This window comes from Neolamprologus brichardi, chromosome 4 (genome assembly GCF_056152115.1).
Source record: "Neolamprologus brichardi isolate AB-2024 chromosome 4, ASM5615211v1, whole genome shotgun sequence".
Lineage (NCBI taxonomy): Eukaryota > Metazoa > Chordata > Actinopteri > Cichliformes > Cichlidae > Neolamprologus > Neolamprologus brichardi.
This window is the reverse complement of record NC_142107.1, coordinates 14,393,095-14,408,870: the sequence shown is the minus strand read 5'-3', so window position 1 is coordinate 14,408,870 and position 15,776 is coordinate 14,393,095. Positions and strand designations below refer to the sequence as shown.

The 15,776-nt window shown below is 43.6% G+C and overlaps 1 protein-coding gene across 3 annotated transcripts in view; it reads left to right on the top strand.

The window, feature by feature from the left end:
- The window catches only part of adgrl1a (adhesion G protein-coupled receptor L1a), a 116,546-nt gene that overhangs the window by 74,838 nt on the left and 25,932 nt on the right, over positions 1–15,776 (top strand). For 2 of the 3 annotated variants that reach the window (XM_087839871.1, XM_006791313.2), the window contains exons 5-6: positions 13,419–13,626; positions 13,832–14,096. In XM_087839871.1, the coding sequence (XP_087695997.1) occupies positions 13,419–13,626; positions 13,832–14,096 (473 nt within the window). Of the gene's footprint in view, positions 1–5,336; positions 5,384–13,418; positions 13,627–13,831; positions 14,097–15,776 lie in introns of those variants that run through there. The other variant, XM_087839872.1, reaches the window with a different exon arrangement.

Below are 15,776 nucleotides of genomic sequence, written 5' to 3'. Positions count from 1 at the left end.
TGGCTGGAGGGGAGGAGCAGTGGCGCTCCCCTCCACTGGGCAGAAGCAGAATTTGGGGTTCAGGAAAGGGTGGTGGGGAAGTATGAGAGTGTTGTGTCAGAGGGGTGGAGGACAAGAGGACATTACTGGGGTGGGGGAGCTATTTATTTCTCATGATAGGGTGTGGGATAACTGTCTCTACTTTTTCCTCAGGTGCAGTTGAAGTGAGCCACAGGATCAAGACTACACCAAGCTGCTAACTTCCTTTTCTTTTCCTCTTCCTCACCCTCCTCTTTATCACTTCTCTCTGAGGACTCCAACTCACACTCACTTTATTATTTCTCACAGTCAGCATCACCTCTTTTTTTAGCCCTTCTTCTCTGTCTTTGACTTTCAATCTTCACTCCATGGTCTTAAATCTTTATTCTTTGTCCTGCTACGCTTATTCTTCCTTTATTTTTACTTTCTGACCACCAATTTGCCACACTAGCTTATCATTCCACTCTATCATTTTTCTTTTGCTGTCCCTGTTATTTATTTATTTGTATTTTTACAGGTACAAATATGCAAAGCATCCAGGGTTTTCCAGGTGCCACTTTTCAGTCCTCACCCTTCCTCTGCTCAGTGCTATGTGCACTTAGTTTAGCTTATGAGAGACTGTGTTGACTCAGGTTGCGGCTAGAGTCATATATGAGAAGTTTGGTTTCTTACATTGGGTGATATTTTCTCATGTGGCTTTTATTCATAGCCTTCCTAGTGGTAATGAGAGTTCTTCTCAAGTGTCCTCTACATTTGCTTTCCCTCTCTTCCAGTTGATATTTGTGGTGGCTATATTTTTTCCCTCCACACTGATATGACTTTGCTTGTTAGTCCTTTAATAGTCCTGTGCTGTTGCTCGGTTTCCTGCATTGTCCACAGAGGGTCAAGGTAGCATTACTTAGTTGTGCCTGCTTTCCTCTCCTCATGCATTCTAACCTTGTCTTTTTCCCCCTGACTGCACAAGGGAGCTTGTTCTCTCACTGCAAGGCAATCAAAGGGATGATTAAATAGCTGCTGACTTGCATTTTTCCTCCTTGTGTTTGGGGGGAAAAAAACTTTCTTGATTGTGTCTGAAGTATGGCACGACTTAGAAAATTGGAAGCTGATCCTCCTATGATATAAAGTCTCGCTTGTCTGAGGTGACAAAGAAGAGCCAATTACCCCTGTCCTCTGCCACTCTCCTCCACTGGAGAAGCAAAAACACTTAACTTGCGCGCCCTCACAAAAATAGAAACACGCGTGCGTACACAGGCGATGCACGCTACTCAAACTCTGCAGGCTGCTCTACGTATTTGTGCTCATCTGACAAACTAAATACGACCTGACACATTCAGACTCAGAGCTGGAACTGTTCATCCCAAAACCTAGTCACCGTCGCACCACACGCCACTCAACTCGGCCACTTTTAATTACCAGGAGAGGGGGCGCGTCGCTCTCTTCAGTTCTGCCTCAGCAGAGATTTGTCAAGATTAATTGAATTTGCTGCAGCTAATCGCTCTGGTAATGCCCCATCATTTATGTCTGGTTGGGATTGCTGGGCACTCTGGTATCATCTAAGTCTGACACATGGTTTTCATTGGTTGTCTTGACAAAAAGGTGAACAATTGAGAGATGATATGTAAGGGCTGTGTGGCATGGCAGCTGAGATGGTGTGCAGCCATGTTGATGGCTACGAGCGATGTTTGCTTTTGACAGGGTCCTCTGTGTGAGAGCTGTGTTTCCAGTCACCTGAAACGGCACGGTGACAGGCAGTGCTGAGCTGACATACACACACACCTCAGCTGGCAGAGCTCAGACAAGGGTCTTGCACAAGTATGTGTGTGTGTTGCTGTGCGTGGGATTGCCTTGGCAAAATACAACAAACCGCCAACTAGTCAAGTCATATCTCATCAAGCCAAAAAGCCCCGCAAGGCCGCCCAGCCGTTGCCACGTAGCATTGTTTTTGCCATCCGGAACACAAGACGACAAAATGGCTCAAATGAACTCTCATTTCACACTGGCACAGCCTGCCGTAGCCTGCTAGATCCCATTAAGACATCACAGATCCATGGATACAACTGCAGGATGTGTTTACTGCAGTTAAACCCCTACACTGCAGTTTTAACATAGATGTACGCAGAGTTAAAATAAATCTATCCCACGAGGGAGCCTTTACCTGTTCCCCCTCTTTCTCCAGAACACTGTGCTACATCATTATTGATTCCTAATGCTCCCTATTGGGATTATCTATGCTAGCCATGCCAGAGCTAGCAGACCTTCTCTTGTGGCTCTTTTGTTTCTTCAGCTTTTATATATCTGGTTAATATGCAGAGTGCAGGTGTCTGTACAGGCTTTACAGTCGAGAGTTTCTTAGCTTAATTTTATATCCTCCAGTTTTTCCATTTATATTTTGGTACTCTGCCGCTGTTTCACTTTATAAAATTGATTCTTCCCCACAAATGTATTCAGCACTGCCTATTCATTACAAGCCATCACTTTTTGGACACAAAGCCACTGGAAATGATAGTTGACTTGTCGGAAGGAGTTTGTCAGTCGCAGGAATAATGGCATTGTAATATGACAAGTTTTCAGGGGAGGAGGGGAAACACTTTGATGTAGCTGAAAATGAAATTCTATTAATATGTATAGGGACACCATTAGATGAGTGGCTCATACATGTCTGGTGAATGAGAAGCAGGAAGCTTTGCTCGGGCCATGGAAAGAGATGGCTCTTTGAAAAATGCGAAGTTTGAGAAGGAGACAATAGGAAGGGGCCGAGGAAGAAGAAGCAGGAGAGGACACGCTAGAAGGAGGCCAAGTGTTCCTGCAGTGCTTCGGCAATATGTGTGCGTATTTGAGAGCGTGTGTTTCAGCTGTGCTCATTAGTGTGGGAGTAATTGATAGGGTTGTAGAGAGCGCTGAGCGGAGTGATTAAGGGGAGAGGACAGTGGCTTATTTCTCAGAAGATCCCTGAAAGAGAAACGTTGAATGAATCAGACAAACAACCAAGGTGGCCTTAAACTAACCTCCAACTCACTGTGAGGACAGTTTGATGAGTTTCCTTCTCCTTTTTCTGTGTTTATGTGTGTGCGTGTGTGTGGGCACGTGCGTGTGTGTGTGTGTCCTTAGAAATCTGTAAAGATCTTGTGTGTGTCGTTTCTTTGTGTCTATTTTTCAGGACAACCAAGAATGGAAGAACAGTGTCAACAGAAGTCTTCCATCTTCTTTGTTTTTAGTCTTTTTTTGTTTTTGCAGCATTGAAGAAGTTTCATTCCCCTCTCTCACTCTCACTCACTCTCTCTCTCTCTCGTTTTCTCTCTACATGTCACTGCATCATTTCCCTCCTGTTCTGAAAAACATACACAGTGGTGCATTTATAATATTGTGTTTAGCACAACAACTTTTTAAGGACTGCAGTCTCACACTTGCATGAAGAGATGAGGTTCTGCAGTCAGTAGAAACCTGGAACGTGGAAAAACTCTGTATATTTGAATTCTGGTGTCCTCATCTACCCCCTGCAGCTGTTTCACAGAAAGGATGAAAGCTCTGGATGCTCTGTGGCCAGTGTCAGCCTCCCCTAACCTTGGAGCTAATGATTGCACTCACAGTTGGTGGCAGGCATGTAACGTGCCTTTTTTTTCCTTTTTTTTTTTTTGGTCCCTGCCCCAGCATCACAAAACTTGCACTAGTTTCTTTGCCTTGTTTGCCCCTCTAGGATGAAAGTGGCTTCCACTCCCCAGGTCTTCATGGAGGTTGTTTGTCCAGTTTGATCTTGGCATATGATGATAAATGATCATGTGGCTGCTGATGCTGATGCCGCCTCTGCCGAGGTGCATCCCCCACACAGCTAAGGCAACCGCTGCTATCACTCTTTTTTTCTTTCTTTTTTCTTTTCTATTCTGTTTGTCTTTGTAAAACTCTCTTTCTCTCTCTTTTACCCTCTCTCTTGCTATCGCTTTTTTCCCCTATCTTTACGGACAACCCGGTGAGGTGTCGTGACAATTTCACAGCGCTCCCCGGGGACTTTCCACGACACATACATGACAATCACGCTCACAGTGGGGATCCATCAGCCACGTGGGTTTTGACACGCGTCTTTCTCGAGACATTAGAAGAACAACTCTCACGGCACTGGTGCCTCAGCAAACATGGAGAGAAGCTGAGTGCTGTAATGTGAAAGGCGGAGCTGAAATTTTTGCTTGCTTCTCCAATAGTCTCCAGCTGCTCGTGAACCTCCCTCAACACCCCAACGCAAGCAGGCTCCTACCAGCGTCATGGATATTGAGGGAACCACGCCTTACCTGCCCGTGTCAGCTAAGGCCTCAGCGTGACTCAACACACCATTCTATTGATTTGTGTGTGATGAGCCCGCTGTAGATATTTCTCTCATCTCTCTTTTGTGTCTGCCCTTTTTTTATTTTCCCTCCCCTCCCCCCCCGACTGTGCCTCTCGGTTCCTCTCTGTGTTTCTCAGGCGTTACACTCTGTCAAGCCCTCCCTTTCCCCTGTTGTTTGTTCTTTTTTTCTTTGATGAGCCAGTCTCGTCCAGGCAAGCCAGCAGCTCCCCATTGATTAGATGGTCGATGGGTTGAGTGTTTTTGCTGGCTTCTATAGCAGGCATCCTGACTCTGTAAATTGAGCAAAGCCAAAAGCACCGCTTTCTGTAGATCAAGGGACCGCTCTAATGTCAACACAAACTGCGCTTGGAGAGAGTGGAAGAGAGACAGAGATTCAACGATCTCTCCGAAGATAACCGGTCACAGATAGAGGCATATTCATCACCACCTCACCATCTCCCATTTCTCTATCTATTTCTCTGCCTTCTCTGCTCCTTGTTTATTTCCACAGCAGAAGACGACTGTTGCACAAAGACGCCCGTCTCACTTTCTCTCTCCGCCAGGTTTCTGAAGCTGCACGAGGGCACGAGGGAAAAGCGGGGCTGCAGAGAGGGAGGGGTGTAGCAATAAGATGGGTGGAGGTGGGGTCGAGAGTTTGTGGTTGGGGGTGGATTGTGTTGTTGGGGGATTATTGATAAATCTGAAATGAAATGGAAATGGATTTAAACCCAGGTCAGGCCATTTTCCCCTTCTCATTTTCCATTTGAGCCATCCTTTCTCTGAGTAGCCAACCATAACACAGACAGATAACTTGCTTTAAAAAAACAAACAAAAAAAAAAAAAAAACAAAAGAGAGAGAGAGAAAGGACAGCGCTTTATTTAATCTCAATTTTCTCTTTTTTCCTGCACCTGTTTTTTCTTTCATTCCCTTTACTTTCCCCCCCTCTCTCTCTCTCTCCTTCTTACTGTCTTTCTCTTGTATCTTTCTATCTCCTTCTGTCTCCTTCTTTCTCCTTTTTTCCGATGCTTGAATAGAAGTGGATCAAAAAGGTAAAGACCACAATGAACATAACAACCACAGCTCGCCCCTTTCTCCCTCCTCCTCCTCCTCCTCCCTTGTCTCCCTTCCTCCCCCATATTCCCTCCTAACCCAGCACCTTGTGTAGTGGTCATGTTTGATGTTGATATCCCTCCCTTTTCTTTCTCGATCTCTAATCGTCTCCTTTGCTCCTCTCTTTCTATCTCTCTTTGACTTGTAACCAAAACTCTAAAGTCCTTCTAGATTTCCTCCTTGGTTCTGATGACACCAGCCTCACCTGCACTCATGCACACACAAACACACGCACAGACAAACACATGCACAGACAAACACACGCACACAAACAAAAAGAAGCATCACAGAAGGTCAGTCCCGTATCTAAGAGAGATAAACGAGAATTTAACATCATTCCTTTCCTGTATGAAGAAGCACATCTCAGCCTAAATGTACAGACAACATGCATCTGTGTCATTTCATGGATGGCATATTTTCCTCTTTTCCCATCCTTTTTAGAAACCATATTTCATATTCACTCTGTTGCCTCACACGCCTGACAATAGAACTGTCTCATTATTCAAATCTCATACATTCGCATTTCGCAAGTAGCTGTTCACTCATTTCGATATTTCAGTGTATCTGTCCCTACAGATCTGAGAGAAAAAAAAACACGTTCTCCTCTTTCTCTTCACATTATTCAGCTGCTCTTTTTTTCCCATGCTTTATCTCTTGCCTTCTTTTTTTTAGTTTCTCAGGACAGATTCAAAGTTTGCTGTTGTTGAAATCTTAAAGCAAAAAAACAAACAAACAAACAAAACAAATCATTCTGTTAAGGTAACAAAGTAACTTGGCAAAGTTGCTGTCAGATCATTGCCTCAGTGTCCCATTTCCAGGTACTTCAGTGTCCTTCTCCCATTTTTCTCTGCTCATTTTTATTTAATCACGTTTCCATTAACTCCTCTTCTCTCACTACCCCTTACTTATAACACATTTTCTCCATTGTGTTTCTCACCCTTCCTTTCTCTTGTTCTCTTCCCACTGCTTGGTTTATCTCTCAGATCACATCTGACCATCACAGGCAGCTGCAGGCTCTTTTATCTTGTCTTACACTGCTCTTCCTCCTCTTCTCTCTGCCCTCTCTACCTCTTTGCAGACTTTATCCCCGCCACCTCTCTGTTTTCTTTATTGCACATGCACAATAAACTTGTCTTGCCCTCCCCTCCTCCCCTCCTCCACCAGTACATGTCCACATCAGTCCATCCCTTCCATCCACTTCCTTATGTGTTCAAGGAGAGGGGAGGAGATGGTGGAGGGAGGTGTATCCCCCGTAGGGAGGGCTTCGGCTTCTCGTAATGGCCTCTCTGATGCAGCCGGGCCTTGCCGCAAGCTCTCTTAAAAAGCCCCAATCAGCATGGCCAGGAGCCACAATCAGAAGCTACTAAAAAGCAAAGATAGACCTGGCACGGCACACATCAGGTAGAGAGCAGTGGCCATCACAGCCAGCTTTTCCATGAGGCTGTACCCTCCCCCCGCTCTCAGGTCCCCACCCTTCTCAGCACTCTCTGAAACCCTACTTACATCTGTCTCAGCCGTTTCCCTGCCTGGCACTGTATCTGGATCCATATGTTGGAGGAATTAACTCCTTTAGAGGTTACCATTACCTGGTTTATGGACTCCTTTGTCTGTTGTGTCTGTGGTTTTCATTAGCATAGATCATTGTCACATTTTTCTCTCACTGCAAGCAGCCATTTTAGCTCAGTCTGCTGCTTGCAGTGGAATAGAAAGCGTCAAAACCCCCCTCCTCCTGCTTCCACCTCAACCAACTGGTTCTATTTATTTACTGCTCTCCTTCCCACTAACACTTAAATACATAACCCTTTTCCCTGTCTGCCCTCCTACCCATGTCCACTTTATCCATTTCTTCCTTTCTCTGTGCGTGGCTGAAGTAATATTCCAAAGTTGTGTTTTGCCCATGTCTGTCACAAATAATCTTTACTGATTCATCCGCTGATTGACAGATTGGGTTCTTGGGTTGATGACTTGTATCTCTTGGTGTTGATGCCACTGTTCAATGAATGTCCACCACACTGTCAACCTACCTATTATGAGGCAATTTTATGACTGTGTCGGCATTAGCCGCCTCTCCCCTCCCATCATTCCCTCTGTCTCTTTTCTCACCCTTTTTGCTGACAGTCGAGCAGCCCAACAACCCATGTCATTGTAGTATTTCCTTTATGACAGGACCAAACAAGTGTCTTTTTCTTACCCCCAGTTTGTTTGCTGATAAAGGAAAAGAAGCAGTTAAAGGAAGCAGTGTTAGACTGCTGAGCACTATCCCAGTATCACAGTGGAGGGTGGAGTTGGAGACCATCTGAGGACAGAACTATTACTTACACAAACAACCCTACATGTGACTTAGAAAAGTGAGAGGGAATGAGTGAGAAACCACTGCATTGTGTGACAGGAAAATACAAAGAATGGCTGTGAATGGCAAAAGGGAGGAAAAGTGGTTGCTATAGAGACGATGAGTCAGGCAGCATCCCCTCATTAGGAATGACCCACCACACACAAGCACAGTCATGTGACCGTGGTAGCGCAGACACTCTTTTCAGTGGCCCAGGGAGAAGATTGCAAGGATTGACTGTACATGTAGAAGCTATTGCATTGTTAGAGCCAAAGAACAGAGACGTGAGTGAGTGAAGCAGCTGGTCATGAATACAAAACACAGCGGCTGGTTTCAGGGCTGTTAGGGAGAGACAGTATGTCTAGGAGACCTGATTCAGAGCAGAGGGAGGGTGAGGGTAGGTAGCAGGCTCGGTTAATGTTTCAGCTGTGCAGGCTTGTTGTTTCCTTACCTCTCAAGCCTCAGTCAGCTTGTTCTGGGTATGCCCCTCTGTTTTCTACAGTATCTGCTGCCTGTATCCTTTGCAACCTTGTCCTGATCAACTTTCCTGTCACTCAGTGTCAGCTTCACGCCATAGAAAAGACTTTGCTTTCAGTGGGTGCTATCTCTTGCTGTAGCCCTCTTTTGGTCTCAGTGAAGGGTATTCTCTGGGGTGAATGTTTGGGTTGATAAAGGTTCAGTTTGATACCTGCCTCTTCAACTGTCTGGATAGTGTGTACCTGCATGCATTTTTCTGAGAGCGTGTGTGTCCTCAAGCTTCATGTCTGTGTATGGTTGTTGTTGCTGTACTGTGTTTTTACTCCCAAAACCTTACGCCCCTTATAGTCTAAAAGGAAGCGGAAACACAAGGCGAGCCCCTCCCTTCTCTTTCCTTATTTTTCTCTTCTCTCTGTCACTATTTGTCACTCCTCAGCAAATTAACTCACTCCTAATTCTCATTTCACAGGAAATAACCTATTTACTCTCTCTTACTCCACTCTCTTCTTGTTTGCACACACAGAACACGCTCGCATCCTTCTTCACACTTCTTCTCTCTTTGTGCTTCTTTCTTTCTCTCTCAACATGCATGCCCACCCACACAAGCACACGGACATCCACATACACACGGAGACACATCTACAAACACTTATGGGCTAATGAATGCACCAACATACCATCAGGAGACTCACTGCACTGCACACTCATGCGCACACACTTACTCTTAAAGCCCATTAACTTGTCCAGCATGGATGCGGGTTACCATGCCATGCTCCATCCTGCCCCCTGCTGCCTATTTACTGCACCTGCCAGTAACAGGTGGGGGATTCAATTAGAGCAGCACGCTCTCAGCAGTCAGTCCTGTGAGCACGCCATGACTGTGGACTGGACTGGGCAAAGGCTTGGGCTAGCAGAGCCAGCACAGCCCTCAGATCCCTCTAGGTAAAATAAATATAAATATATATAGTAGGGGAAAAACACCCACAAGGACACCACTTAAGAAACAGCTGCCAACTATTGGCAGGGGGTGTTTAGATCATCAAAGTCAGACATTAACCATCACCATGACGCTGTCACATCGAGCGTTGAAACAGCATGCTTAAGACAACGAAAATGAAAAGTCTAAATTTAGCCTAAAGCTGTCAGCGTTCACTTTTAATTGTGTTACCAGTCGATCACAAATGGGTGAGAGACACTAATGGGAGAAATTCACTGTCATTTTCAGGAAAGTTCCGGAGCTTTCATCACTTTACACTCCAGCCTCATATTGACATGTAACAGCTGACCTGTGCCTCCACGGGAAAGGGATTATGGAGATAAATAGTCAATTATTACAGCAGCATTTCCTAGTATGTGCGGTGGTAATTGGCATGCTAGAGTATGATAGCTACAGCCTGGGTTTTAATCCTGATAAGGTAAGTTTCATTAGCCATCTGGCTAGTTTATAGGGTAAAGAAATGGTTGTGTCTTCGCTGCCTAGTGACTTCATTGGGATGATCATGACTCCAAGATTTCCATCCTCACCCAAACAAGAATTAATCTATTTATCTCACATAATCCCAGATGGCTCTACTACAGCTAACCTGATCTAGCCAGACTAGGATAATACCTAATCTCAAGACTTATGCCTAATGCTTATTGCCTAATGCCTAATACCTCATTCAAACTGTGGACATAATAGCCTATTGTACTATACTCTACAGCTAGATTTTTGCTGCTCTGGCTCCCAGCTGCTACAATTCCCCTTCACAGTTAAAAGGAGCGAGAGAAAGGGAGGCAGAGCAAAAGAGGCAGAAAAAGCTGGTAAACAGGAGAGCAGTCGGAAAGGCTGAGAAGCGCAGGCCAGAGTTAATGAAGCCCCCTAGGCAGGGTTTGCAGGGTGTGAAGCGTGGCCACTGTTTTTGTTTGCCCTGTGAGTGTGTGAATGGGTGCGTGTATATGTGTACCTCATGGCGTGTGTATACAGCCTAAAGGCCCTTGAAGAGCCCCTTTGACACTGAGCCCACCCAACAGTCAGTTCATTAGAATAAACTGACGCACACTGATTGTACAACAAAGCAGCAAAAGAGTGGAACGTGGAGGAGGAAAGCAAAGAATGACAGTCAGAGAGAGACACTCTCTGCTGAGCTGCAGTGTTATTGGGGTGATGAGTCCAAAAGAAAATAGACTACTGCCAATTTACCCCATGGCTGGAAGGTTAGGTGCAATAATGAGCAGAATCACATAGTATTTTTGGGAGAACACTTTGGTGGGCCCAATTTATTGAGAGTAAATTGTATTGCAGACAGTAGCTATATTGGAGACATAAATGATTCTTGTTCTTCTCTGTCTGTTACCTGCAAGTAATAAAGCCAGCCGTGACTCATCTCCACATAAGTCATCTTCAACCAAAGCTCCAATCTCAAACCTTTCATTACTGTCTATCTGGGATTTTAATATGAATGCTTGTATAACAACGGATTTAATTCAAATACAAGAGAGGTCAAAGCTGGTATTCACAGGTTTTATACCAAAAATGCTAATATGTAATGTGCAACAGAAAACAGTTGGTTGACATTTAACATTTATGATGTTAATTCGCTGTTAAAGCCAGTGCAATTTGATGATAGCAGCAAAGGTGGTTTGTGTACCAATAAACACTGACTCAACAGCATAACTCCAGTAACTAAGATATATTTAGTCTTAGATCTTGCTCTGTCCATCCATCCATCCATCCATCCATCCATCCATCCACCCACCCATCCATCCAGAATCAGCGTTATTTTGTGACATTATTTAAATTCCATCCACCCCCATTAACTTGTGTCACTCAGTCAAGTGACAGTCCAACACATGTGCTGGTTCTGTGTGACTATAAAGCTGTTACCCTGTGGAATCCAAAACTTATAATTTGGCCTCATTCTGTCATGTCTATATATATATATATATATATATTCATATACATATATGAATATATATATATATACATATATGAATATATATATATACATATATATATATATGTATATATATATGTATATATATATTCATATATATATATGTATATATTCTTGTTGATGTAAATTGATATGTTTTATTGGATAAGGGACTATGAGTCATTACACATTTACACTGTCCTCTGCTCGACTGCGCCTTCAATTTCACTGTAATATGGCAACAGGGATGGATGCTTGCATGTCTTTTAATACTTACTTCTCTATTAGGTCATCCTTTCTGTAACGGTAGAGACTAGGCTTACATGTTTGTTTTTCTTTGTCCTTTATTTTACCTTGAGGCAGAGTTGTTCCTGGCTTTGTTTATGGGTCACCTACATGCAGAGCCTTCCTTAATAGAGTTTATTTACAGTACCATTGCACTTTTAAGGGGATGTCCTACTTGTGCATAGCTGCTTTTCCCTCCACACTCATTTTTATCTACTCCGATGATATTTTACCCTCCGCAGCCTTTGTTTGAAAATATTTTGGAGCACAGTGCCAGATTAACCATTGCTCTCAAAAATATTTTGCATATTTCAGTCACCCACATTCATATTTGCAAAGCAAACACCTCAGGCATCAGTACTTTCTAGCAAACATTTTGGTTTGACAGTGGAGCATGACAAGCTTCCCTCTTGTGAAGAGTCTGTATTCAGTGTTTGTTTATGCCTGAGTTTGATTAGATTCGTGTTTGGCTGCCAGTCTCAATCCCTGTTGGACCTCTCAGACAGAACAGGCTAATTCCTAAGTGGTCCAGCACCACAGAGCACCATCCACTATCAACAGCAGTATGACAGAAAGCAGAAAGACACGGCTGGATTTCCAGAAGCCTGAAGTAACTCCTCCATCTTACTGTTGTGATTCCCCTCCTGCACCAGACTCCATGCAATATTCAAGACAGTTTGAGCCTCGTCTGATCCATCACTCTAACAGTCACTGTGTGACAGTGCCTGTATGGCTTGTGGGTGTGTGCGTGCATGTTGTGCACCATCCTCGTGTGAATTCCAGTGTCTGTCTGGTATCCATGGGCTCTTTATCTGTTCCGAGTCCAGTTAGGCCTAAGATGTGTTAAGTCTTTAGGTGACCAACCAGTGTCCGGTTCTGTTGTAACCCCAAGCCAAAGAGACTTTATAAATAAACCGGTGGGGAAATGTGGCAGGCTCGTCAGATGTTTTATTCTGTAGTTCCACCAACATTTTCACCCTCTTGCCCTCATGCGTTTTTGTTTTCTATTGCTGTGATGTCACTGTGCCGAGGATGCCAGCAGCTTTCCTCATAGATAACCAGACACTCCCATTGGTCCCAGGGTGCTCTCGCCATCCAGCAGGATAACACAGCATCAACCAGCTAATTTATAGCAGTCCCCTGTGGGTGACCTCCACCTGCCTGAAATAGACTTCCTCAGTGTGTGTGTGTTTGTGTGCACTTGTTTGTGTATGGATGGTGTGCAGGGGTTCCACTTGTTTTTGTTTGCGTGTACTTGCCCGTATGGAATAGACTTTGTGTCTGTATTTGTTTGTGTGGAATATTTGTGAGTGGGTGATGTTGAGTTGCAGTTGCAGAGGAAGGGGAGGCCTAGCCAACCTCACATCTTTACCCCAGGATACTTTTTTTGTTCTTTGAGGCTTTACTCTTGACTGAGAGCCAAATTTGAGTCCTAATAAAACAAGCTCCACAATTACTGTTTTACCACCCAGTGGCAGAGCAAAGAAACAGAGGCCTTTGAAATAGAAAATGCACGATCAAATAAAAAGTAGGCCAAGATAAATTAGATTAGAGACTACATTTAAACTGCGGCGGCAGCCAGAAATCTCCCATTTATCATATCCAAATGGTTTCCAACCACAATGCTGAAGTTCTACAAACGAGCTTTTATGTGTTCCTTCATTTTAAATCTGATAATGTACCTCACCTTACTCCCCTTTTCCCATCTCTCCATTCTCCCCCTACTCTTTGTCTCCTTTTTAATTCTCAACTTATTTTTATCTCCTCATATCTTTCTCTCGACCCCTCCATGTCCTTTTCTCCTGTTCTATTTTCAATGGTCTTTGGCCTTTTCCCATTTCCTCTCTCCCACCCCTCCCACTGCCTTGATATCTTTTATTTCTTTCAATGCTCTGTTTTCATTTTCTGTCTCTTCCTTTTATTCCCTCTTCTCCTCCTCTCTGCACCAATGCTTCTCTACTGCTCCAGTATTTGTGTGTCCGGGGACACTGCTGCGGGTGCAGGTGCCCAGCTCTCAGCAGGAGGCAGAGCATCAGGCGGGGGCATGGTGTAAGGACCCGCTACAGTCAGGGGACCGTCTGTACGTCATGCCCTGGACCCCCTATCGCACCGACATGCTGTATGAGTATGCCTCCTGGGAAGACTTCAAACAGAGCCGAGCCACCACCACCTACAAGTGAGTGCGCCTCCCACTGTCTTGGATGATCAAATGGCATCTGCTGCGGTATCGATTTATTGGCTTTTGATGTGGATATGGATGGCGATAGCAGAATGCTCTTATTGCGGTGTCTGTGTGCCTGCCATTAGCAATCTTGGGGGCATTGCCATGCAGAATGGAGAATTGGAGAAGAGATTTCTTCATCTGGATTTTGTCTCAACAGGTTACCCAACAGAGTTGACGGCACGGGGTTTGTTGTGTACGACGGGGCAGTGTTTTACAACAAAGAACGCACACGAAACATAGTCAAGTATGACCTACGTACGCGCATCAAGAGTGGAGAGGCGATTGTCACAAACGCCAACTATCATGACACTTCACCTTACCGCTGGGGAGGGAAGTCAGACATTGACCTGGCTGTGGATGAGAACGGCCTGTGGGTTATTTACGCCACTGAATCCAACAACGGACGACTGGTGGTCAGCCAGGTGGGAGAGCAGTTTGCACAGAAGGGGATGAGGTGTGGATTATAAATGCGGGAGTGGATTATGTTAAAATCTCATCTGACTAGTCAGGCAAAAGGTCATATGTCACACTTGAATTGAGATTACACAAGTGCACTGACAAATAAGATTAAAGAGATGTTGTTGGCCCCCCAAAAATGAATCACAAAAACATCATCTGCAAAAGGTTAGGCTGAATTTCAAATCCAATTGTGAGAAAGAATAATCCCCTCCAGCATGGTAAATATTTCATTTATTTTGTAGTTGCCCCGCAGTGTTGGATTTAATAACTTACAATCAAAAAACTGTGGGAATGATTTAGAATTGTTTTCTGCATTTTAAACATATAATACTCTTCATCCTCTGTAATACAAAGTCACATTACTTTGCCCTGCTCACTCTGCAGCCTCAAAATGTGAACCATGACCGTAAACGTGAAGCATTCGTATTTTAATGCCAGTTGCTTCTTTGTTTCTCAGCCAACAAAACCGCAATCAGGCAGAAAGTTCCTATATGAACAGGGTATAAAATTAATGTGTTGCTCAGATAGTCGTGTCTCATTTATTATCACTATCTTTGACCTTACCAGGAAATTGTTTTTCAAAGCGTATATGTTAAACTATCAATCTGAAATATCAAACCCTGCATGAGCTATTACAGTGCAGAGTAATGGAGTGACAAAGTAGCAAACAAGAAAGCGATAACTTTCAACAGCGATAAATGCTTTATTTTGTGGGGAGTTTTGCTATTTATTACAATGTTTTGGAAAAAAAAAGCCAGACGAGGAGCATATATAATTTTACCTGTTCTTTTGAGTACTGAGTCATATTTAAGAGGGTTTTAAAAAAAAAAAAAAAAAAAAAACCCAACTCAAACACAATACCTAATACAAGGGAAAAAAATATTAGTTTAGAGGGCATGGAGAGCTTTTTTCAAAATCAAGCCAGGCTTTGGATGCACTGATCCAACTTCTTCCATTTCTAATCTGATGCCTTGTACCAAGCTAATCCCAGTGCTATATTAGTAATCTGTATTCCTCACTATAAGGAAGAGACTGGGAATTATTCTTATATGTGTACGGAAACATCGAGGTCAACTTAAAACAGCTTGCCTAAAATAATAAAATCTAACTAATCTACTGAATCGTTTGTATTTATTAGTGAAATCAGAAATGCCAAAAAAAAAAACACAATAAATTTCCTTTTATTTGAACATAAGAGTAATTAAGCTACTACGTATTGCTGTCATTCACAGCTGAGCTCCTTTCTGCGTTTTCCTCCTCACACACTAGAGCTGAAAAGATTCAGCTGAAGTGAAATAATATAAATTGAATTGATGACAGGTGTAATGTTAGTGTAAGCATAATAAAAGCTTCCCGTTAGTGTTACAATGAGCCAATGTCCTTCTAGTTTGTATAATGCCTCTGAGCAGACATAGTGAGAGTGAAGGTGAATGAGCAAGCAGATCTTTTCAGTCATGTGAACTCAATTTGACCATAGTTTGCAGTTAAGTGAAGACTTTTCCAAACATACAAATAGAAACTATTAATAAAAACTTCCAAGCTGCTGACCCTTTATTAAAAGCTTCTTTTGCTCTATCTTAGGTATGTCACTGGATCAGCTCATTGTCACCAATATCCGAACCAGCTTCTGGGATCAGTATCAG